The sequence below is a fragment of the Loxodonta africana genome, chromosome 1 (genome assembly GCF_030014295.1).
Source record: "Loxodonta africana isolate mLoxAfr1 chromosome 1, mLoxAfr1.hap2, whole genome shotgun sequence".
Lineage (NCBI taxonomy): Eukaryota > Metazoa > Chordata > Mammalia > Proboscidea > Elephantidae > Loxodonta > Loxodonta africana.
This window is the reverse complement of record NC_087342.1, coordinates 182311077-182335438: the sequence shown is the minus strand read 5'-3', so window position 1 is coordinate 182335438 and position 24362 is coordinate 182311077. Positions and strand designations below refer to the sequence as shown.

The following is a 24362-nucleotide window of genomic DNA, read 5'->3' as shown; positions in this document are numbered from 1 at the left end:
GAATTTTGTTCAGAATCCTCTGAATTAATGGCTGCATTCATTTGTCATTATGTCTTTTATTTATATAACCACCATAACAAGATTTGAAAAATAGTACCCTAAGAACTGCGTTATAAACCTTGCATTTTTGAACTCTGATCTCTGACCTTAATTTTGCATTTCACAGAAACGTTATCTTAAGCAGGTCAAATCTTTTATAATTGGTACTCCATACTTCCAAAAATCACTTGAAGGATAATATATTTACTTTTGGAAGAGCCATAATAAAAACACACTAAAAAGCTAGGCAAGTTATTTTGCCTAAATTAAAATTAACAAAAAGAATAGCAAAAAACTCCTTGAGTGTCCAGACTTAGTTCCCTGCAGAAAACTATTCTTCGAGAATGAGTATAGCTACAGGGCGGAGAGGTATTAATTCTTCTCATGCTCCTTCTTGATAAAATTAAATATCCTGTCACCTTGAATTCATGCAGTAGCGCACTGCCACTCTGGTGGCATTTGGAAATACGGGTGGTGTTTTTGGTTGTCACAGTGTAGTCTCCATGCTTATCTGCTAGACATATGGGTGAGAGAAACAGCCCTTTCTCAGGCTAATTCCTCCCCTATCCAATCCACCGCCTCCCTCCAACTGCTGCTAGATGTTCCCTACATACCACTTTCCCCGCACCGCATTTCTACTCCAAAACCTTCAGTGAGCCTCGCTTTCCTATCACATTACCCCTCGTCATTATATCAAAACATATTAAAGGTGAGAGAAGTGTCCTTTTCATCTTTGCATTCTCCACTAGCACAGCATCTGACACACACGAGGTGTGGAGCATATATTTAATTACAGTACAATAAAAATTTTGTTTTTAGCTTTCAAGACTTAATGTCCAAACATTTCTTAAGGTTGTTTTGTTTACTATTTCAATCCAAGCCCTATTGATTTCACCTTCCTTTATACTCCTACAATATTACTAGATCAAAGAAGAGAATATTTACTTTGCTATTCTTCATGACTTGCTACTGTTGAAGTTTTTTTTCTGTGCAATTATTAGATCATAAGCGACGTACTACTGGGAACACTACTTAGAAAATGGTAGCGGCACACCCACAAACCCATGGATCACTGTTCATTGCTTGCTGAAAACAATTCTACAGTTTGTCTTTATCAAATTACACCATCATGTGTAATAGGGATTTGGAGGTTTGCAGACTCTTTTATGATGTACCTGGGTTTACAGTATAATTGAATCCTTAATACAAATAATATGAGGCCTGTCATAAAACTACAGGAGGAGCCTGCAAAGTTAATGAAGTTTCATATTGTCAACCATGAATCTTAGATTTGTCAGCCAAGACATTTGAAAAAGAAACAGAGCTAGAATGATGTCGTATCAAATTGTACCATTTTATAAGCAATGAATTCTTCACTTCTACCTTGGCCTTTGCCTCCAGACGATCCCTGAATACTCATTTACTCTCAATTTGTAAGTAAGGTAGTGGATTAAAGACCACTACCAAATCTTTGCAGAAGTTCAAACATCTACCAATTTCTTTAGATTTACATGCATTTGGATAGGATATGCAAATATTCTTGAATTATGGTGTTTTGACCAAACAGCTCTACCCAAAGGAGTTCTGCTCACAAACCCCCAGCATTCTTTGGAAACTGCACCAACCCTCAGAGCAATCAAGCCTTTAAAAATATTTCCATACATTATTTTATTTTTTCTTATCTTTTTTAAATAAAGAAGTGAAATCATTTATCATCTCTGTCCAGTTACACAGAAACAGGATACTGCTATGTAACAGAAATCATCACACTAATACAGAGGAGTTGAAAGTCAAGCAACTTTGGTCTAGGTTGAATTGCATTAAGTCTTGACCTTGTAAACATTTCCATAGGAGGTAGAACATACACATTTGACTTTTTGTCAAATAAGGGATAGTAAACAATGATTCTGAGATCCTAATAAATTAAGGGTATTATAAAGGCGTTAAATAAACTCTTCTCTTTTTTAGAAACTGTAGATGAACCAGCACACAATTTGTCAATAAATTACAAAGTGAAATATTAAATCTTCATAGTTGAGATATTTGCATCTTCAAATCTTCACTGATTCCATTTCATAATGTTTGAAACTATGATTAATAATGAGATCACATTTTAAGAAATTTGTGTACAGCACAAACTATGCAAGTATCTCCTTTGTCTATGGGGTTGTCCATAGTTTTGGGCCAGTGACTTGAAAAAAAAAGTCCATCAATGCATAGTCCATTTTCTTTACTCTCCTGGTAGCCTGAGTGAATAACAATGTTTGGCAGTGGAAATTTTGCAAGTTTTAACCCCTTCCCAACACTGTTGGTTTAAGTCCCTCCAGCTCCAGCTGCTGTTCCCATGAACACTGTGTTGATAGGTGGCAGAGAGGACACCATTTCTCTACTATTTGCACCATGGGAATCCAGAGTTTCTTGAGCTGGATACTGATTAGAAGTTCCATACATACATTGGGAAGAAGAGGAAGGAATTGGGGTTTGCAAGCTGGATGCTGAAATAGAAAATATAATTAGCAATTGAAAATTGACTGACATTTTCTTTTCTTTACTGAATTTGAGTGTTTGTGATTTGTCAAGTAACCCTAATCTTTTCTCCCATTTTTCTCACTTAGTAGTTTCCTGTTGTTGTTGTTGTATATACTTTGAGTTGATTCCTGCTCATAGTGACCCTAACTGACAGAGTAGAATTGCCCCTTAGGGTTTCCTAGGGTGTAATTTTTATGGGAGCAGATTGCCAGGTCTTTTCTCTCACAGAGCTGCTGGGTGGGTTCAAATTGCTAAGAATTGTTATTTCTTCCACACCCTTCGGAAAGCAAACTCAGTTTCAACTTAAATTCAGACAGCTCTACAACCAAAATATGTCCCCAACCTACCATTCCTTTCCATCTGCAACGCCACAATCTTAGCCCAAACCCACCATCTTCTCCAACCTGGATGAACACATAAGCCTCCTAACTGGTCTCATGACACTCATCTCTTTCTCACCATCCACCTCCAGAAAGCAGCCTGAATGATCTTGCAAAAGTGTAAATGAGATTGTCACTCTTCTGATCAAACATTGCAATGGCTTCCCATTACTCTTAGAATAAAACATAAACCACTTGTCATGGTCCATAACACCCTACGTTAATTATTCTCTGCTTGTCTGATTTGTTTTGTTCCATTCTCTCCTTCACTCACCATGCTCAACTCACACTAGCCTTTCTGCCTGTTGAACTTTCCAAACGTGTCCATTTCAAAGGCTGGACACTTGCTGTTTCTTCTGCCTAGAACTCCACCATCAGACTTTCACATGGTTATCTCCTTACCACTCAACTTTCAACTCAAATGTTTCAGCCTTAGGGTTTCTTTCCCAATGACCATACCTAAAGCTACTCCTTCATTACTTTCTGCCATTTTACCCTATTTAATGATCTCCAAAGTACCTGAAACTATCTTTGTAATGCATTTGTTTACATATTCATTGCCTTGCTCTCCCTACACCAGGATGTAAACTTCTTACAGGCAGGAACTCTGTCCTACTCACCACCATATCCTCCTCACAGTTTAGTTCTCAAAAGAAATTGACAAACTGGCTCTCTAACTCTTCATTTCCTTTTTTTATGGTTGTTTTCATCTCATGGCTGTTTTTCTCATTTTTCTAACTACCATCTTTTCTGTCATTAAGAACCAGGCTTTATAACTAAGGAAAGCTATAAAACCACTAGTTGCCATCGAGTCGACTCTAATTCACAGAGACACCATGTGTGTCAGTGTAGAACTGTGCTCCACAGGGTTTTTAATGGCTGATTTTTTGGAAACAGATCACCAGGACTTTCTTCCCAGTGGTTTCCAAGTGGCTCTGAACCTCCAATCTTTCGGTTCACAGCCAAGTGCATTAACTATTTGCACCTCCCAGGGACTCCAGGAAATCTATAACCAAAACCAAAACCAAATTGTTGCCACTGAGTCGATTTCAACTCACAGTGACCCTATAGAAGAGAATAGAGCTGCCCCATTAGGTTTCCAAGGAGCACCTGGTGGATTCGAAATGCCGACCTTTTTGGTTAGCAGTCGTAGGTCTTAACCAGTATGCCGCCAGGGTTTCCGTAGTGGGTCCCAATTATCTTTGCACTATTAACCCACTTAACTCTAGTCCCTCTTTTCACCCTGAAGCCCTTTTTGCAATTTACTTACAAGACAGTTCTGACAACTTAAACTTAGAATCTACATCCAACCTCTGCTCCATCAAAGCTTTCACTATCTCTACGAGTAAATAGAACTAATAGTAACAAGAGCAACACAGTACATTTTAGTCTTATGGTGAGGAGACTTCCTGAAGTGGAATTTTCTGCTTCATTAGAGCAACCTAGAAGCAATGACTATTTGCGGACAGTAGGCAATGAGCTGCTAGACTCTGTTCAGGGGGCATCTGCAACAGTCACAGGAAGGGAAGAAGTACTTCCTATTGAATTATTGAAAAAACACACCAAGTGAGGAGAGATGGAATTGATCTCATTTTTCCTAATGCTTCTGTTGGGTGTCAATGGCCTTTACTTACGCTAGTCTGAAATCAATTCCAGTGGAAGTTCAACCATATATAAATCGTAACACTCTACCTTCATACTTACATGAATATACTTAGGTTGTGACACAGTAATTTTAGAGATGCTCTATACATATGGTTTTACCCTTTTTTTAACTCACTGATTTATTGAGTTCCTGTTATTATAGCCACTTTGATAGGTGTTGCTGATGTATTTAGTACAAGTTGAAGAATTTCTTTATAGTTGTTTAAGGACAGCAACCTGATTAGAAGAAGATGTTAGGGAACTTTTTGACAATAACACTGTTTTGCCCACTGTTACTTCAATTGTATGTTATAGAACAATAAAAATAGCCACATTTTCTATTGAAGTGGCCAATCACACATTACGTAAGACTGACAAAATGCTAGTAGCCTCCGTGACAGGACATAATTTATCATTATTATTAACCCGGACTGGCTTTGGGGTACGGATAGAGTCCACAGACACATTTTAGCCCTGTCCCTGGGTCCAACAGTGAACAAGAGACAGTGAGAGAAAGACAGCAATACTGCCCTGGTAAAGCTTTTGGACTGTATTTGACAGGTTGTATTAATTTTTGAAAGCCTAACAGATTCCAGCTATTCTTTTTGGATGAATAACAGATCTAGTAGCAGGTTGCACAGTGGTATATACTGAGAGATAGTAAAACTGCTAGGAAGAAGGGTTTGGCGAGCTGCTTCTGAAAATCAGCCAGTAAAAACCCTATGGATCACAACAGCGTGATCTGCAATTGATGGTGTGGATAGTGGAGGACCCAGCAGAGTTTCACTTCTTTGTGTATGGGATCTCCATGAGTTGGAGGTCGATTTGCAGGCAGCTAGCTGCTACCACTGTATATTCAGATACAAAAATATAACTTCAGATCCAAAGTGATAAACTAACTGTGGCAACAGGAGTGCCCAGTTCACCTCAACACTTCTCCCTCCAGAGTAATGCTGCATACCTGAGCTTAATGACTTTTTAAAATGTTTTCAAGAACTACTAAAATAATTTACCTACTACTGGAGTCCGACAGGCAACCGAAGGTGATGTGTCTGCATAAAATGAGCTGGTCTGCTTTCTGCTACTGTCATCTAAAATGTTAAGTGGATCATGGATGTCACTGTAGGGAGGCAGTGAGCGAACACTGCTGATGACGGAAACATGTTGATTCACCATTGATCCAAGTCTATGTGACTCTGGGTAGTTTACATTGCTTCCATAGTATCCTACAACAGAAAGCATGGAGAATGTGCTGTTAACTTATTCTAAAGAACATTCCAGGGAGGGAAAAAGGGTCAAGGTAATTGGGTAGAGCCTTAAAGTGATATCAAATTGTAAATATTACATTTGTATCTACATTTACTATACGGTTGAAGTTAGGCTTATATAGAATATGGTTCACCATGCTGGTATCTTGTTAAAAAAAAAAAAATCAGAGGCACTGTGCTAGTACTCATTTTGAGATATAGACTATGCCCCTCTCATGTCTCCCTTATCTAAATTAGCAAGATCTGCCTATGAAGAAAAAAACACTATTAGCCTCTCACAGAGATTACTCTACTTTTCAAAATCATTTTTATTTACAGATTCATGATTGTGGGAGAAAGACTGACCTACGCTTAGGATAGAGGCATCAGAGCAGCCTATACATAGAGCCTATTTTGGTGGTTGAAGGAGTCAGCAGGTCTTCACAACCTCCTTTAACTTCCTTTGTTTTATTGCCTAACAAGGGGTACCGTTTCAGACCTGATCTTTAAAAATTTGTTTTAGTTTTCTAGAACAAACATTACTCATTAAAAATATTTTCAACTGACCGAACATTCTTCTTTTTGGCTATCAAGCTGGGTCTCAGGCATATGATTTGATATAATATTTAGAAGAACAACTTTAATGAAGCCACAAGAATGAGGGGACGTGTTTCTGTGTGGCAAATATCAGCTCCAAATGTCTAAATACCATGATCTTCAGAAGTCTTACATGGGATCCCATGCTACTCAGCAGGGGTGGATTTCAATGTCTAATTTTGCCTTATTACCATCTCAAAAGCCAGGAAAATTGCTTCAAAAATGTCAATACCATTTGGTGAATTAGGAGGCAATGCTGCTCCTTGGCAGCTGGCAGCTCCTGCATTGCTCAGGAAATTGAAACTTCCTGTATTTAGAAACTGCATACTGTGTGAATCTTGGGCATGTGAGGACGGTCCATAGGTAGAAGGTGGCCGGGAACTATAGGGAGACCCCACACAACTGCCACTGAAGAAGTCTCTAGAAAGCTGCTGTTCACTCCAGGCCATACATCGACCATGTTCAGTGCGGTGAGAATAGAGTCCCGATGGGACATGGGGCTGTGATCTAAACACAGTCTGATAGTTAGAGTTGGTCCCATAAAAGTCCTGATTGGCTTGAGGAAGAGTAGGATAAACGGGCTCTGGGTATGCTGAGCAGTGTGATGGGGCTGACAGTACTGGGCCCACACTTGGGGGTCTCCCTGCCATTGGCCCCTGATTAATGACGCTTCCTCGGCTTGCCATGGCTGGAGAAATGGGTGGTGTCATCAAATGACCAGCACTCTGGGAAAGCTCCATTTGACCTGGAAAAAAAATTACCAGAGCATTCACTTAGTGGCCATTTACTTAGTGGCATTTTAATTAGTTATTAAAGTAGACTGGCTCACATTTAAAATACATATTTGAATTGGTTATTAATATATCTTTTTTCCAACTTGGTTCACCCCACCTTCCAAAAGTAATAGAACCGAGGAATACCAAAAATCCCAATTTTAAAAATACCACCACTATACGTGTATATTTCACAATGGTGGAGATTTCTGGAGTTTGCAGCTACTGAGGAAAGTCTGTGATGGCTCATGCTCCCACAGGAATGAGAATGGCTAGAGTTCAAGCTTGGTGAGAGCAAGTGGGTCTGCTGTTCACATTTCTCCATGATTAAAAAACAACCTGATGGTTTGATTTTTATGGTAAAAAAAAAAAAATGCAGTACAGGTAGTTCCCAACTTATGTCTGGGTTCTGTTCCAACAACTCCATCGAAAGTCAGCTCTGACGTAAGTCTAATATTTCTTTTTTTTTAGTTTTCATTATTATTGCCTATTATCATTGGTATCTTTGTAAATCCCATCTTTATTTGTCTTTGTGGGTTGGCGTAAGAATGATAACATCAGCAAATTATGCCATGCAACATTGCAGGTAGTACATATTACTAACGATAAGAGGTACAAAAAAGACTGTCATAAGTGCAGTTCATCATGACTCAAATGCATCATAAGTTCGGGACCACCTATAATGTCAAAATGGCTATGACTTCAAAGCAGCCAATTTGAAACATCAGCAAGTACCACTGATGAGCAATGTGACTTAGGAATGCCGTTAACTCCCTGGGCTCCAATTTTCCATTGGTGCAATTAGCGACCTCAACTATAAAGCTCTTCGAGGTTTAAAGTCTATGCTTTCAATGAAGTAATGTATATACACCAACCATTTGCCATTGAGTCAAGTCTGACTGAGGGCCACCCCATGAGTAAACTGTGCTCCATAGAGTTTTTCAGTGGCTGATTTTTCAGAAGTAGATCAGCAGGCCTTTCTTCCAAGGCACCTTTGGGTAGAATTGAACCTCTAATATTTCAGTTAGCAGCCAAGCACATTAAACATTTGCACCACCCAGGGACTCCAATATATATAGAAGGACTTCAAAAAAGACACAAGGCAATAATTAGATGTAAAGTATTACCTATTAACTAGTTCAAGACACTATACATTTAGTTTGGCACAAAGGGGACCCTAGGTCAAATGGGAAAAATTATTGTAATGGTTATCTTAACATGGCCAAATTAACTTTTTAATGGAAGAGAATAAAGTTTCCTCAAAAGTCAAAAATAACTAAGCAATCTATTTCTTTTTAGTCTTCAACATCTTAAAGATTTTTTGTAAATTTGTCCTATTTTCTTTTGCCATTAAATGAAGATAACTAATTGTTCATACTTTTTTTATGATATAACTTAGCAAGATGTATACCTATGTTAATAATAGTATTAATAAAGATGTGAATGACAATTGCTGAAATCACAACTTATTACGAAGCCAGTTAAGATAAGCTTCTTTATTACTGGAATCTAATTATTAGAAAAACAAAGGAATAGGCTTCCCTAAGATTTGTCGAAATATAAGCGGTTCTCTTGGTTATTTCACAGCATACCTGCGAGTGGCAGATTATCTGTATTCCCAGCTGGGAATGGATGCAGAGCAGGGGTTAAACCTCCAGGTTGACTGGATGACAGAGGAAGATAGGCTGTCTCTACGTGGCTTTCATTCTTCACCGTGTCATTGGTAACTGTGCTCCCTTTATTACGGTTAGCCAGAAAGCACGAACTTGGAGAAGCAGTGAAAGTAGCTTTACTTGCATCTGGAAAGATTTTTTTAAATGGAAAAGCTAAAATCATTCCCATGTTCCCAGTAGATTAGCCCAAATAAAAGAAACCGAAAATATTTCACGATTGAGTAATTAATCTGGAAACTCCTGAGAAATGTTTTCTGTGGGAAATAAGGCTGGCAGATCTTTGGTCTCGGCAATGGTGGTTTTGTTAACTGTGTGATCCTGGGAATAGGTGTGTTCTGATGGGCACTAAATAATCCATTCTGGAATGAACAGTCATCAAAATGCAAGTCATCATACCCCAAATGGATATGTGCCCTGCCTTCTTTAATTCATATAACCCGTTGAAAAACTCATTGCTGTCAAGTTGATTCCAACTCATAGTGACCCTATAGGACAGAATACAACACCCCATAGGGTTTTCAAGGATCGGCTGGTGGATTCAAACTGCTGATCTTTTGGTTAGCAGCTGTAGCTCTTAACTGCTGTGCCACCAGGGCTATAGATCTTATTTTTAAACATTTATAAGGCAGTATACCACATGTGTTACTTTGAATTATATTTACTTCTTCTATTATAGTCACCTCTCCAACTGCATCAAAATTCCCAGAAGTTGTAAGACAGTACACAATACTGGGGAAGCCAGCACAGCTTGTACAAGGCAAGGCCATAGATGCTCCATGGACACATCCAAACTCCCTGAGGGACTGAATTGCTGGGTTGAGGGCTGTGAGGACCATGGTCTCTGGGAACATCTAGTTCAGTTGGAATGACATAATTAATAAAGAATATGTTCTACATTGTACTTTGGTGAGTAGCATCTGGGGTCTTAAAAGCCTGTGAGGGGCCATCTAAGATACGCTACTGGTCTCACCCCTTCAGGGGCAAGGGAGAATGAAGAAAACCAAAGACACAAGGGAAAGATTAGTCCAAAGGACTAATGGACCACAACTACCATGGCCTCCACCAGACTGAATCCAGTACAACTAGATGGTGGCCGACTATCACCATTAACTGCTCTGACACGGTCACGATAGAGGGTCCTGGACAGAGCTGGACAAAAATGTAGAACAAAATTCTAACTCACAAAAAAAGACCAGACTCGCTGGCCTGACAGAAACTGGAGAAATCCTGAGAGTATGGCCCCTGGACACCTGGACACTCAGTAATGAAGTCACACTTGAAGCTCACTCTTCATCCAAAGATTAGCCAGACCCATAAAACAAAATGAGACTAAAGGGACACGCCAGTCCAGGGGCAAGGACTAGAAGGCAGAAGGAACAGGAAAGCTGGTAATAGGGAACCCAAGTTTGAGAACAGAGAGTGTTGACATGTTGTGGGGTTAACCAATATCATAAAACAATATGAGTACTAACTATTTAATGAGAAGCTAGTTTGTTCTGTAAACCTTCATCTAAAGTTCAATAAAAAAAGAAAAAAACAATTCCCAGAAGTTAAGTACACCAATTTATACCCTTAAGAGTTTTCAGTATTTTGACTATTGGTTACCTGTTGCCGTCAAGTTGATTACAATTTATAGCAGCCCTATAATAGAACTGCCTCATAGGGTTTCCAAGACTGTGGTCTTGGAAATCACCAAGTCTTTTTCCCACAGAGTGCTGGTGGGTTCAAACAGCTGAAATTTCGGTTCCAGCCAAGCACCAGGGCTCTTGTACTTTGACTATTTAATGAATAAATTCAAGAAAGAAAAATAAGTGCTCCAGTAGTCTTAGCACACTGTAAATAGCGATGTGTTGGAGGGGACTCTGAGACTATTATAAACCCACTAACACATACAGTCACAAATTCCTAGGTTTAAACAAAGATGTATGAATAAGAAGATAAACCAAAAAGCGAAACCCGTTGCCATCCAGTTGATTCTGACTCAGTGATCCTGTAAGACGGAGTAGAACTGACCCATAGGCTTTCCGAGGAGCAGCTGGTGGATTTGAACTGCTAACCTTTTGTTTAGCAGCCTAACACTTAACCACTGTGCCACCAGGGCTCCAAGAAGAAGATAAAAAAGACAGATATGTTAAATTACCTGAATTCTTCATATACTTGTCCAATAAATTTTGCAACTCCTGCTCTTTGTCATTATTAAACTGGGTCTCCATGGCCAGAAGAATGTATTCATCGAGGAGCATTCGGATCAAATGGAAAGAACCTTGTTTGTGGTTCAGAAACGAGAAGAGGACATTGTAAGATGAAAACCAGGGAGCGACAGAGAGGAAAGGAGAAAGAGAAGTCAAGTTATCTCTGTGACCATCTCGCAACACTTTACAAGGAGCAACTGAAATAAACAAATACTTGTTGGACTTTAAATGACCTGCTAAGACCAATATGCTTAACTTGAGTCTCTAATCTTTCTGTGTACCGCCTGCCCAGCTCACTGTGTGCACTGTCTTGCCAGCTCTTTGGCCACTAATTACATCAAAGGAAAATACGGATGAAAGTGAGACATGCTTTATGCTTTAAGAGGGCACACACTGGAGTGTGATAAGCTTTAACCTGGGGAGAACAAGCTCTACTCTGCTCTATTTCGTTTACTTTGTACTAAATAATTAGACAATGGCCAACATGATCTGGGGGAAAAAAAAATCATGTAAGGAGATGTTTTTTTAGCCTGAAACAAAATACTCTTTGATTTAAAAAAAAAAAAAAAAAGAATAAATTTTATGTGAAAGATGTACTGGAAAAAAAAATGTAAACTTGTTTTAACTATTCAACAGATTTCCCAACAAAAGCCTTTTTTTCATGATGAAGTTAGGCTTCACTGCTGTATGATTTAAGAAACCTTAACTGATATTTCAAGTAATAGATTCAGCACATATTATTCATCCCTCAACATAAATTCACTGATTTTATTAACTCCACCGAAAATTAAATAACAATTTAGTTAAATTTTTATTTATTTTGTGATGTGAAGATTTCTCAAAGCACAACTTTTAAATATTAAGGTATTGTCCATGACTTTAACATTCTATCTGTAGAATAATAAGAATCATAGAAATTTTATGGAAAAGAAGGTAGCAAGGTTTTTTAAAAAAAGCTAGCTTGACTCAATTTGTTCCACAGGTCATACAGATCAAGAAAGATGGTTCAGATACATATATGAGAGTATATCTTCTAAGCTGCTCTTTGACTCCTGGAGTGCAGCTATGTGGTTGCCCAGAAAAGACGCAGAAATTTGCCATATTGCAATGAGTAGGGCCTTTGAAAAATAATGTCTTAATTACTGCTTATTTGTTTGTTTAACAAAGACAATTTACCCAAGGACTGGTAGAATGTAAGGATAATAGCCACTATTCATTAAGGGTTTACAGGGTTCTAGGCAATCTGGTTTTATATACGACATCTCACTAAAGTGCTGAGACAATCTTGTAAAGGGTATAGTCTCCGCTTTCTAAGATGAGCAGATTAGCTTGGGTAAAGCCCACAGCCAGCAAGAAACAGCATTAGGATTTAACCCTGCATGTGGTCTGGCTCCAAAAGCCATGATCTACTTGCTCAATATTCAGGTATGGTTTGACAAATGAAGGTGCCACGTATTTAAAAATTAACAGGACAAATGATATAATCCACCTAAGAAGAGTTTTATAAAGCACATAGGATACCAAAACTGGATGCATTGTTCAAGGTGAGATTATGCATTACTCGAGCACCAAAAAAGCTCCACTTCAGCAGAAAGTCTTGAGCTCTCTTCTTTAATGATCTTCCATTTTGTTTGCTGGTCTAAAAGTAAAGGGAGTAAAAAACAAAACTATAAAACCTGTCATCTCATTGCTACATGCATCCTAAGTTAGATCAAGAGGTAGATAAACTGACAAATGGGCAGATGGTGTGCCATACCATTTATATCATCAAGTAAAATTACCTGGCCTGGGATTTTAATTTTGGCCCCTCTTTACTATAATTTTAAGACTAATAGGTCTTTATATGATTTTGTTACCTGATAGAATTAGACAACAAAATGAAATAGTTTATGAAATAGTTTATAAAGTAGTTTTAATTTTCCTTTGACAGAACTTTAAAGAGAACAGAATGTGAAGTGTGAAGGAAGGGTTATATGTTTCTGTGAATTATTAACCCACCTTCTCAGGTCCTGAATGATAATCTCTTCTCCCTCCAGAAGAAAGCAAGTCCCTAAACTATAACTAGTTTCCTTGTATGGAGTGACTAACACCAACTAGTGATGGATATATTTGTTCTTATTGCCTTGCTTCATGATGAATGACTTGAAGGTTAACTGAAAAAGTTGAAGAAACCATGTAGGAGACGCAAAATACTGAACTCTCGGAATTCAGAGCGGCAAGTACTTAAAACCATATTTTCTATCAATATTTATCGGTAATATATATAAAAGATCTATATTGTTCCAGTTTCTAAGTTTACCTTTCACTATTGATATTACTCAGTCGTGACTTTATCGACCTATAGCAAGGGCATAGTTCATCCCCTGGTCAACAAAGGAGGAAGAGAATTGAATCCATGCCCAAAGTTCTCAAATCTGGCACCTATTCCTGATTTTGGTTTTTGGGCTGCCTTATTTGTAAGGCTACAAAAGCTTTGTGAAGCCTTTTTATACACAACCTGCCATCCCTCCTTCACCAGTCTTAACAAAAGTATTTGTTTTCTGAATATGTCATTGAAAGGTACCTTAATAACTCTCTGCTCTACCACTGCATCCAACCATTCAATAAAAGCCTCCACAGTGGCATTTTTCTTAAGGAGATCCTTCAGTTCTTGGAACACTGTGATAGAGTCATCTGTCATGAAAAAAAGAAAACAGAATATTGCACTCTACTTTGGACTCAAGAGAACACCTATAACTAGGAATGATTAGTAATTTTATAGCATAAAAGGGAAAGTTAGGCAGATTAAATTAAATGGGGGAAAGGAATTAACTTCATATCCTGAGAATAACTACAATAACAAAAAAACTTTAGTCCTTTACCAGTCAAAATTTTAATCATAAGTGTATGAATCTTGGCATATATATAAATATAGGTATTTATGTAGGAATATACTAGGCAAGAATAGTGAAGCTGTCAGTATAGTTAAATGTTCACTTTGAATTCTATGCTTTCATTAAATGGAAAAGATTAGTTAAAAGCTAATAAATAAACTGAGCTAAGCGTTTTGATTTCCTGCCTTCTGAAATGTCATTTCATTTAAGCAGAAATTAAATTTTGCACTGCAGGATTGCGCCAGTTACATGAATAATATTTAATCATGTAAAATGTAAAGGAGCAATTTAGAACTATCATTTTATTAAAGTCTTTGAGGGTTACTGAATCAGGGTAATATAATTTTATGCTAGGGAACACAAAGTGGAGTTGAGGTTGGACTGTTGCCTGACAGTAGTCTGTTATTTCTGCTATAGCCTATAAGAGGCTGTGGTTTTTATATTTTCAGAAGACAGGGAGAAATGTAAAAAAAAAAAAGAGCAGTTGCCACTGAATGGATTCCTACTCATGGCGACCCCATGTGCATCAGAGTAGAAGTGTGTTCCACTGGGTTTTCAGTGGCTGATTTTTTGGAAGTCGATTGTCAAGCCTTTCCTCCAAGTAGTCTCTGGGCAGATTCCAGCCCAACCACCAGCCAAGCATTAGCCCTTTGCACCACCCAGGGACTCCAAGGGAGAAAGACTGGACTATTATCCCTTGGAAATCAAGCCTAGTTGTTTAATCACGTGTCCTGGCTTTGCTAAGTTTTATCAGATAATCCAAACTTTAGCAGAGGGCCTCTGCTTTGAAAAACAATTTTGTGTTGAGATATAATTTTGATATGCATCATATACCACATGATACTAATAGTATAACACACATAAACCTGTCGCCATTGAGTCAATTCCGACTCACAGAGATCCTATACAACAGAGTAGAACTTGCCCCACTGGGTTTCCAAGTCTATAATCTTTATGGAAGCAGTCTGCCACATCCTTCTGCTGTGGAGCAACTGTTGGTTCGAACTGCCGAGTTTTCAGTTAGCAACTGAGCACTTGCCATATTTTAACGAAAAAAACAAGCACCTTCTACATTTGTTTGCCAACCACTCCCTCCCCAGTGAGGTATTTTATTAAACATTGCTATGCCTTTTTTTTTTTTTTTTAGCCATTGCTGCTTAAAAAGTCGGTTTAGTGCACTTATAAAAATACCTCGCAGGGAGAGAGAGCTGTTGGCAAAAAACGTAGAAGGTGCATGTTATTTGCCTAAAAATACTGTAACCACTGCACCACCAGGATTCCTTAAAATGTATATGAATGTGTGTATACATAGTGTAAGAAAACTCACAAAGCTCAAAGCCAGGGTGATTTCTAGGCAATGAGATTATGGATGACTTTTATTTCACTCTTAATATTTCAGTATTTTCTAGGTTTTCACAGTAAATAAACTGTTTTAAGAAAACAATTTTATAAAATTTTTATTTTAAATGTTTCTATAAGTGAGGGGTTCTCAAACAGGTGGCAATTCTGTGTCCTGGGGGTCATCCGCAATGTCTGAAGAATTTTTGGCTGTGACAGCTGGTGGGAGACTGCTATTGGCATCTAGTGGGTAGAGGTCAAGGATGCTACCAAGAATTCCATAAAGTACAGGACAGCCCCTCATAACAAAGAATTACCTGTTGCAAAATGCCAACAGTACCAAGGGGGAGAAACCCTGCTCCAAACAAAGAGACCAGACTTACGTTCAGTGTAGATATCAGATTCAGTGTCTGTGCTGCCTGAAATGGTGAGAAGGGCCTGAGATCCAATACTATTTAAGTCAACCTTTTCAATATCCGATACCATAGAATTCACCACGTGCTGGTCAAAGAGAGCTGGTCTGGCAATCTGCATAAAGAAAGTAAAAAAGGCACTAAACTATATCATTTATATCCTATTTAAAATTTTAGCTTCTAGAATAATAGTTCCTAGAGGGAAAAATATCACAAATAACTTTTTTTCCCCTTATTTTAAAACTAAAACAAATAGTTGAGGCTCATGATCATATATGCTAAGGTTTGAAAAATATTTTTGAACTTAGAATCTTTTCACCCACAGTCACATAATTAGGATTTTTAAATGTTATATTTCTTATCTGGAATTATCTCGTTAGTCCTTAAAAATTTAGGGGGCTACAAGCCTTCATAAAGCAAATGATCATGGACAGGGGTATTACATTTTAACATGGTATTCCTAAGTTAAGAATTACTTTTTTTTCCCTACCTAAGACAGTCATAATTAGTAGGCAGTTTAAAATGTGTTGAGTTTGTGTGTTTCACAATGTTAAATATCACATGGTCTCATTCATCACAGACTTAATTTCTACCAATTGGATTCATATGGCAAATAAGTGTTTCACTTTTCGACTGCATTCAGGGGATTTTTTTCTTTTTAATTTTTATTTTGAAATAATTTTAAATTTATAGAAAATTGTGAAAATAGTGCAGAGTTTCAATATACCTTTCACCCAACATCCCCATGTTGTCATCTTATATAACCACAGTATATTAACAAAATCAGGAAATAAACATTAAGAAAACATTGGTACAATATTATTAACCTCAGACCCAATTCAAATTTCACCAATTTTCCCACTAATGTCATTTTTCTGTTCTCCGATTCAATCTAGGGTCTCCGAACAATCTACGAAAGTTTCTGTTTTCCTCACCAGTAGATTCATTCTTCATTTGGTGACTTAAAAACCCTAGGCTTACCAACTTACCTGAACAAGATGTAAGAAAGATGTTTGTCGTTTCAGAGAAGATACAAATCTTCTCACAATAGGTATTTTCTTGTCAGTTAGGGCTTCTGGCAAGTTCTCCAAGGATGAAACAACCCACTGTTCCCAATTTTTAGCGAAGTTTCTTATGTCCGCTAGGAGGCTATAAAGAAAACTACGTGTTAAATACCAAATTGTTCAAAAATGCATTTAACAAATGTAGTTTAACAGAGGTATGCTATTTATTCTATGTTTCCAGAAGCATGACTTTTGAAGTCAGATTGAACCTAGTTTTGCCATTTATCGTTTTGGTCAAAATACTCAACCTCCTGAAGTTCCAGTTTCCCCATCTGTTAGATGGAGCTAAGGATAGTATCTATCTCATAGAATTATAGTGAGGATGAGATTAAAGAATTCATGGAAGGCGCTTCAAGTCTGGCATGCAGTCAGTGCTCAATTAACTATACCATTATTATTATTAACTCATGATTCAATCATTTTCTACAAAACATTTCAATGACAATGTAAGTGTGCACTAGACTTTACAACTCTCAGCTTTTTGAGACATTAAGAGACCATATTTTTTATAATCCAAATTAATTTTTCATGCTGAATTAGTTAGGATTCTACTTAGAAAATTCCAACAGTTGGTTGTGAGAATGTATAAAAAGAAAAAAAAAAATCAATCTACATGCTTTACCTCAACATAAAAAATCTATACATAGCTGTTCAACGATGAGGACTTGATTAAATACAGTATTTTCCATATACCGGAAATCTATACAACCATTAAAAAAAATGTTAATCTATATTTATTGATTTGGAAAGATTTTCACAATACAGTATTGTAGTATGTGTATTATGATTCTATTTGCTAAAACGTGTATAGTATATTTAGAGATATTCCCTGAAAAATTCTGTGAGATAATAATCTAAAGCTTTAACAATGTCATGAGATTAGAAGTGATTTTTTTAATTGCACTTAACTAATGTTTTCATTTTTCTACAATGAACATGAAATGCTTGTGTATTTAAAAGATAAATACATATATAAATAATCCCTTTCAGGGTCATTGTAGGAATTAAATGAAATAATTTATGTAAAATCTCAAAGCCCATGTTGTGTTTAATAAAGGTTAGCTATCACCATTATTGGAAGCCCTGGTGGTATAGTGGTTAAAAGCTACGGCTGCTAACCAAAAGGTTGAATTCACCAGGCACACCTTGGAAACTAGCGGGCAGTTCTACTCGATCTTATAGGGTTGCTATGAGTCGGAATTGACTCAACGGCAATTTTTTTTTTTTTAATCATCATTACTATAAATAGTCACGAAGCTGGATATCTGACACAAAGTAAGCATAGCCATTCGTCTGTGACATAGAAATGTAAGCTTATCTGATTCAGAGCACGGGTTAGGGGTTTAAAGGATTCAAACTGATGATTAAAAAGAACTATTGTCAAGGCCAACACCAACTATTACACAAATACATAAAACAATTTGAAAGAAAAGGTAAGTAAAACATAAAATTTATTTTATTGATCAGCATATATTTACTGAACAACAACTATGTCCAGTCCTACATGTATTTTTGCCCCCAAATCCTAAAATAAATTTTATTATTTCATCAGATTTTGTTTTCAAAAGAAAATTTGATTCTTTTTTCAAATTTCTATTGTTCTCCCATTGGAAAAAGCTTTGTAAAAGGTCTTCAGCTAACACTTCAATAAACTATTTGAGATCTTATTCTTTTGTTATAAGGTAGTAACTCCATTAATGCTTTTTTTTTTTTAATCGAGGGCACTGGGTTTCTGGTTTTAAGTGAAAGTTTACAAATCAAGTCAGCCTCTCATACAAAAATTTATGTGCACCTTGCTATGTACTTCTAGTGGCTCTCCCCCTAATGGGACCGGCATACTCCTTTCCACCCTGTATTCCCCGAGTCCATTCAGCCAGCTTCTGTCCCCATGTGCCTTCTCATCTCCCCTCCAGACAGGAGCTGCCCACATAGTTTCACGTGTCTACTTGAGCCACGAAGCTCACTCCTCATTGGTATTATTTTCTATCTTATAGTCCAGTCCAATCCCTGTCTGAGAAGTTGCCTTTGGGAATGGTTCCAGTCTTGGGCTAACAGAAGGTCTAAGGACCATTGACCTCCAGGGTCCTTCCAGTCTCAGTCAGACCATTAAGTCTGGTCTTTTTATGAGAATTAGAGATCTGCATCCCACTGTTCTGTTCCATCAGGGATTCTCTGTTGTGTTTCCTGTCAGGGCAGTCATGGGTTGTAGCTAGACAACATCTAGTTCTTCTGGTCTCAGGCTGATGCAGTCTGATTTATGTGGCCCTTTCTGTCTCTTGGGAATGCTATTTTCTGATGTTTGCAATTAAGACTAAAGTTAATAACAAAAATATAAGAATTTCAGTATAGTCTTTATTATTGCGGCTATTTTCCTTCTATCATTACTATTTATCTTCCTGAAGCCAGTTTCCAGTGAAGAATTTTCTCAGTATTGTGATGGTCAATCTCACTTAAATACCCATTTTGCAATTGGCAGCTTTCAAATTAAAGAGATTTCAGGATTGTTCCACAAATTTTGTACAACAAATTTTAAATATAAGGATGGAGACACATCTCTCCCAGCTAACACAAAGGGACAAGAAAAAGAAAGCAATCTTCTTGGTAAACAAAGGAATTACTTTCTAACATTTTCCTTTACTAAACCTTACACTAAGACGCTAACACGTTTTATTGACTGAACTTACCTTTCAGGCATTTCTTGCATTGTGGCAGGAATGAGTACCTCTGTAAGAACCTTAATTACAGCACAAGAAAGTTAGTGTAAATCTTTACTGTTTGTATTCCTATAAAAAGACACTTATTTTTTGTTAATTACTTTTTCTTACCAGTTTCCTAGAGTCTAACATGTTAACTCCTTTCTGAAAGTTATAATTTTGTTGCTAGAATGAATATTTGTATGAGTCGTATGTGTGTAAAAGTCAGTGGGATAAGGGATCTAAAAACACGGGCAATTAAGCAGGTGACATTAAGGTACCCGGTACAGAGAGCTGATTATCAGAACAGAAAGGGCATTGAAATGAAAGGGCTAGACTGACTGAGCCCTGAAAGCGGTTGAGATGGTGGGTAGGTCTTTGATGAGAACTAATAGAAAGGACAAATTAGGAAATGTTGACTGATTCCAGCTCAGGAAAAACTATGATTAATAAAAGAGGTGGGAAGCTGGATAGGACAAGAGCATCGAAGATCCCCTAGGCTGGCTCATAAACTGGGGAAGAGGACCCAGAGATCTAGGGGAGAAGAAATTTCAAAATGTAGATAGACACTAATCTACAAGATCCTTATAGCCTACCAGCAAAATGCATGTGTGCTCCATATGTATGAGAGAGTATCAAATATGCCCAGTATGCTGATTACCAAGGGATTAACCTTTAATTATCATGTACTGTATTTTTACACAAACCCTGGTGGCATAGTGGTTAAGTGCTATGGCTGCTAACCAAAGGGTTGGCAGTTTGAATCTTCCAGGAGCTCCTTGGAAACTCTGTGTGGCAGTCCTACTCTGTCCTGTAGGGTCGCTATGAGTCAGAACTGACTCGACAGCACTGGGTTTGGTTTTTTTTTTTTTGGTTTAATGAATGCCTTTTGCGTTTTTTGGAGGTTGGAGCCCTGGTGGCACAGTAGTTAAGTGTTTGTCTCCTAGCCAATAGGTTGGGAGTTTGAATCCACCAGCTGCTCCTTGGAAAGCCTATGGGGCAGTTCTACTTAGTCCTCTAGGGTCGTGTTATGAATCAGAATTGACTGGATAGCAAGGTTTTTTTTTTTTTTTTCCCTGCCCTTGTTAGCCAGCTGTGCCTTCCCCCTGCCAGGTATTTCCATAAACGTGGTATGCTAATTTTTTTTTTTTTTACAGCAACATGTGGAAGACGGTTGGTATGGAGGCATTTGTGAGGGTGCCCCTCAAGGGGAGGAGGAAGGCCCTGAGGGCAGACAAACACAGAAAATGCACGTTATTTGCATAAAAATACAGTACTGTTTTATGGACGGAACCCTGGTTGCACAATGATTAAGCACTCAGCTGCTAATCAAAAGGTCAGCAGTTCGAACCCACCAGCCACTCTGTAGGAGAAAAAACCCTGTGAAGCAGTTCTATTCTGTTATATAGGATTGCTGTGAGTTGGAATCCACTGCACACAGTAAAAACAACTGTTTTATGGACAAAAGCTGGCCACTCCCTACGGGAGGATGATGAAGATCTTGCTCATTTTACAACAGAAGCTATTCTACTTACAGTGTTCACTGTGCCTCCTTGGGCCACTTTGAGGAGGAGAAACCAGGTTCATTTAAAGATGCTTGATATTATGGATTAAACTGTGTCCCCTTAAAATATGTGTTGGGGTCCTAATCCCTATACCTGTGGTTATAAGCCTGTGTGGAAAGAGGATTTTCTTCATTATATTAATTAGATCATTTAACATTAGGAAAGGTTCTAAATCTAACCATTTCTGAGTTACGAAAAGAGATTTGACACAGAGACACACACACACAGAGGAATTCATAGGCCATGTAAGGATCGCCAAGGAACCTGAATGCCTAGAGCTACCACCTTGGAAGGAATCAAGAAGACTGAGACCCTGATTTGGACTTTTACCTTCCAGAACTGTGAGAACATAAATTTCTGTTCTTTAAAGCCACGCACTTGTGGTATTTCTGTTACAGCAAAGCTAGGAAACTAAAACACTTAAATGCAGGAATTTTGTGTTGGACTCCAAAAAGGTGGGGGCGGGGGGAGTGGTAGAAACAGATTATTTGAAAAAAAAAGTATGCTGTATGGGTATTCCTTGAAGGAGCTGAATAATAATCCCAATGACTTTGCCTTGGTGGTGGTTCAGGTGAGTGCATGAACCCAGGACTTTTCTTATCACCTCTTAGAGCCACTCCTTTCCTCGATTCTAGTTGCGTCCTCAGCTGGTAAGTATCACAGATATTCATTCTGTTAGCGTAACTGAATCTTTTCTCCCTAAATAATGACTTTTTTATTTGACCCAGAAAAATGAGACAATGTTTCGCCTCTTTTGTCCTTATTAAGCTCTAACCTGAACTGATGACAGAGAATATATTGCATTGGCTACTTCACTCTCTTATCGTGTAATGAGCAAGGACTGAACAGCAGATGAAAATATGAGTTCCCTCATTCTGGCTGAGGTCTCTCAATTCTTGGTCTGAAAAAGTACCTCTGGACTGAGTCTGCCTAGCTTCTGCCTCGTTTCTCTGCAAAACTGAGAGTGGTAATTCATTTAGGTTTTTATTTCCTAAATGCTTAATAGAGTTCCAGCCTAGATTCTCTTGCTCAGAATGTTTTTTAAAATGAAAGTTTTTTTTTTCTATTTTAATTTAACAGATAAATTTGGACAAACTCACTTTAAAGTACTCAGATTGCAATTTAGTTTTCTCCCTCACCTTGGACTTTTTTGCCAGTCTAACAGGGAAGAGACCATAAGTGTATTAGTCTCACTACCTTTTCCATAAGGTATTTGGCTAGAGGCCAGATAGTTTGTCTTTGTTCAGGATGTCATCATGATCCTTCTGTAGACACTTGGGGACTGTTAATTCAGTTTGGGATCAGAACTGGACACTACCGGATTAAAGCTAGCGATGCTCAAGATCTCCAAATTATTAATCCCATGAGGATGCCTAATTCTGTTTTTGCCCAAAATATTGTGAAAAAGCCATTGTGTTATTTAATCTGAAACACCTTAAACAGTTAATAAAAGTTAGCTAAGTTTTCATGTATTAGTAACTATGTCACATTTAGAATCATCTTTTTTTTAGTTGTAAACAGAAACTGATTTTGTTTTATTTAATGTAAATTTAAACTGATTATTTTCTCATCAAAAATAAAAATGATACTGTATCTCCAGCCAGAAACAACAAATTAATTGAAAATATTTTGTAAGAATTTAAATAGAACACTATTTAAAGAAATACATGGCTCACCTTTAAGACATGCAAGAAGAGCTTACCTTATAAAGAATTGAGTCGCAAACACAGAAAATGTCAATGATAACAGGGTTTTCAAGCAGGGGAAGAAGATGATCAGGCATTCCTTGCCAAAAGTGTAATAAGAAATGCTGGATCTAGTTGCAGAACAAAGTGTGGCATTAAGATTTTTTCCTTAACACGAATGCAGATAAAGAACAGGACATGAAAGTTTATATAACCTGGTCAACAAAGCATTCTTTGTCACTCTTACCTCTTCAAAGTTTCCATTAATTGCATTGTCCAGGATACATTGGCAATGGGTTTTGTACATCATTATGAGAGTATCAACCTATTTCAAGGAAGAAAAAAGTTTAACCAAAGTGTCCTTTTAACACTTCCTTCACTTGTTCTTTTGTTCATTCATTCAACATGCATTTCAAGCTTCTGCTTGGTATCAGGCATTGTGTTTGATGCTGAGAAATCCAAGATAAAGGTATGGTTCTCAGTAAATCCACAATTGCAGTGTAGTAGGACAAGAACAGTGAAAAAGGTAGCAGGAAGCTGTGTGCAAAAGCAACATTGTAATTTTCTGCCTAATAAAATTACCTGTGATTGGGGAAATCAACAGAAAATGGTAAAATATGTTAACCCTTCACACGGTTTTATTAAATGAATGCTTGGAACAGTGTGGCACGGTGGTTTCCAGTTTTGGTTCTGGAGTTGTCTAAGCATGAGCACTAGCTCCATTGCTCTGCTTACCAGGTGTGGCTTTGAACAAGTTGCTTTGTCTCTGAACCTCAGGTTTTTCATCTTTAAGGAGGGGAATAACACATTGCTCATATCATGTTAAGAAGATTAAATAAAATAAGATGTGGTATACATAGTACAGTGCCTGCCACACAGTAAGACCTCACTAAATATTACCTAGAATTACTAATAATATCAAATGACTCATTTACTTGAAAAAGATTCAACATTGAGTGTCTATTATGAAATATCTGTTTCTGATTTACTGTAAATACGCAAATTATATAGTTTAAGAAGTTTTAAACATCCTTAATTTGCCATGGATTAGAACTAGATTAATACTCCAGCAATTTAATAATATGCAAAATAAATCTTCACTTTATATACTTGAAATATTTATATCTATTAGTACTTGTTTTGTGCACTATGTGAAAGGTGCATAGTGTATAGGTTAAAAGTGTGAGCTTTGCTCTTTGACCACCTGGATTTAATCCCAGCTCAGATCTGCCACTTACTAGCGGTGTGACGCCTGGCAAGATAACATTTGTGTTAGTTCATTTCATCACTTCTAAGACAGAGCTGATAATAACAGTAACTAATAAGGTTGTTATGAGGATTACATGGATCAACACATGTAAAGCAGTTAGAATAATCCTTGGTACATATTAGGAAATCAACAGATGTTAGTATTTTTATTCCCAATGGCATCTAGGGTGGTGGGAGTGATGGAGGCATCCTACCATAATCTTTGCTCTCCTCCCTATATTCCTGCAGCCCAGTAAGATCGCAAGTCTTTGTGATCTAGCTCACAGTTGTACACTGATGACATGCAAATGACCAATCTACCTCCAAGAAGGTATGCTGAATACAGGACACCTCTAACAGGATGTGTCACCATCAATGCAAATGAGACTTGCTCTGTTCTTTGGGCAAC

At 37.6% G+C, this 24362-nt stretch overlaps 1 protein-coding gene across 1 annotated transcript in view; it reads right to left on the bottom strand.

Annotated features, from left to right (window-relative positions):
• Positions 1 to 2352: 2352 nt before the first annotated feature.
• The window catches only part of RFX6 (regulatory factor X6), a 58296-nt gene continuing 36286 nt past the window's right edge, over positions 2353 to 24362 (bottom strand). The window contains exons 8-19 of the mRNA XM_003404262.3: positions 22953 to 23030; positions 22723 to 22836; positions 19447 to 19496; positions 16688 to 16847; positions 15669 to 15813; positions 13638 to 13747; positions 12596 to 12713; positions 11023 to 11145; positions 8802 to 9008; positions 6669 to 7181; positions 5606 to 5818; positions 2353 to 2534 (exon numbers count right to left, since the gene is read on the bottom strand). Of these exons, the coding sequence (XP_003404310.2) occupies positions 2353 to 2534; positions 5606 to 5818; positions 6669 to 7181; positions 8802 to 9008; positions 11023 to 11145; positions 12596 to 12713; positions 13638 to 13747; positions 15669 to 15813; positions 16688 to 16847; positions 19447 to 19496; positions 22723 to 22836; positions 22953 to 23030 (2013 nt within the window). The remainder of the gene's footprint in view (positions 2535 to 5605; positions 5819 to 6668; positions 7182 to 8801; positions 9009 to 11022; positions 11146 to 12595; positions 12714 to 13637; positions 13748 to 15668; positions 15814 to 16687; positions 16848 to 19446; positions 19497 to 22722; positions 22837 to 22952; positions 23031 to 24362) is intronic.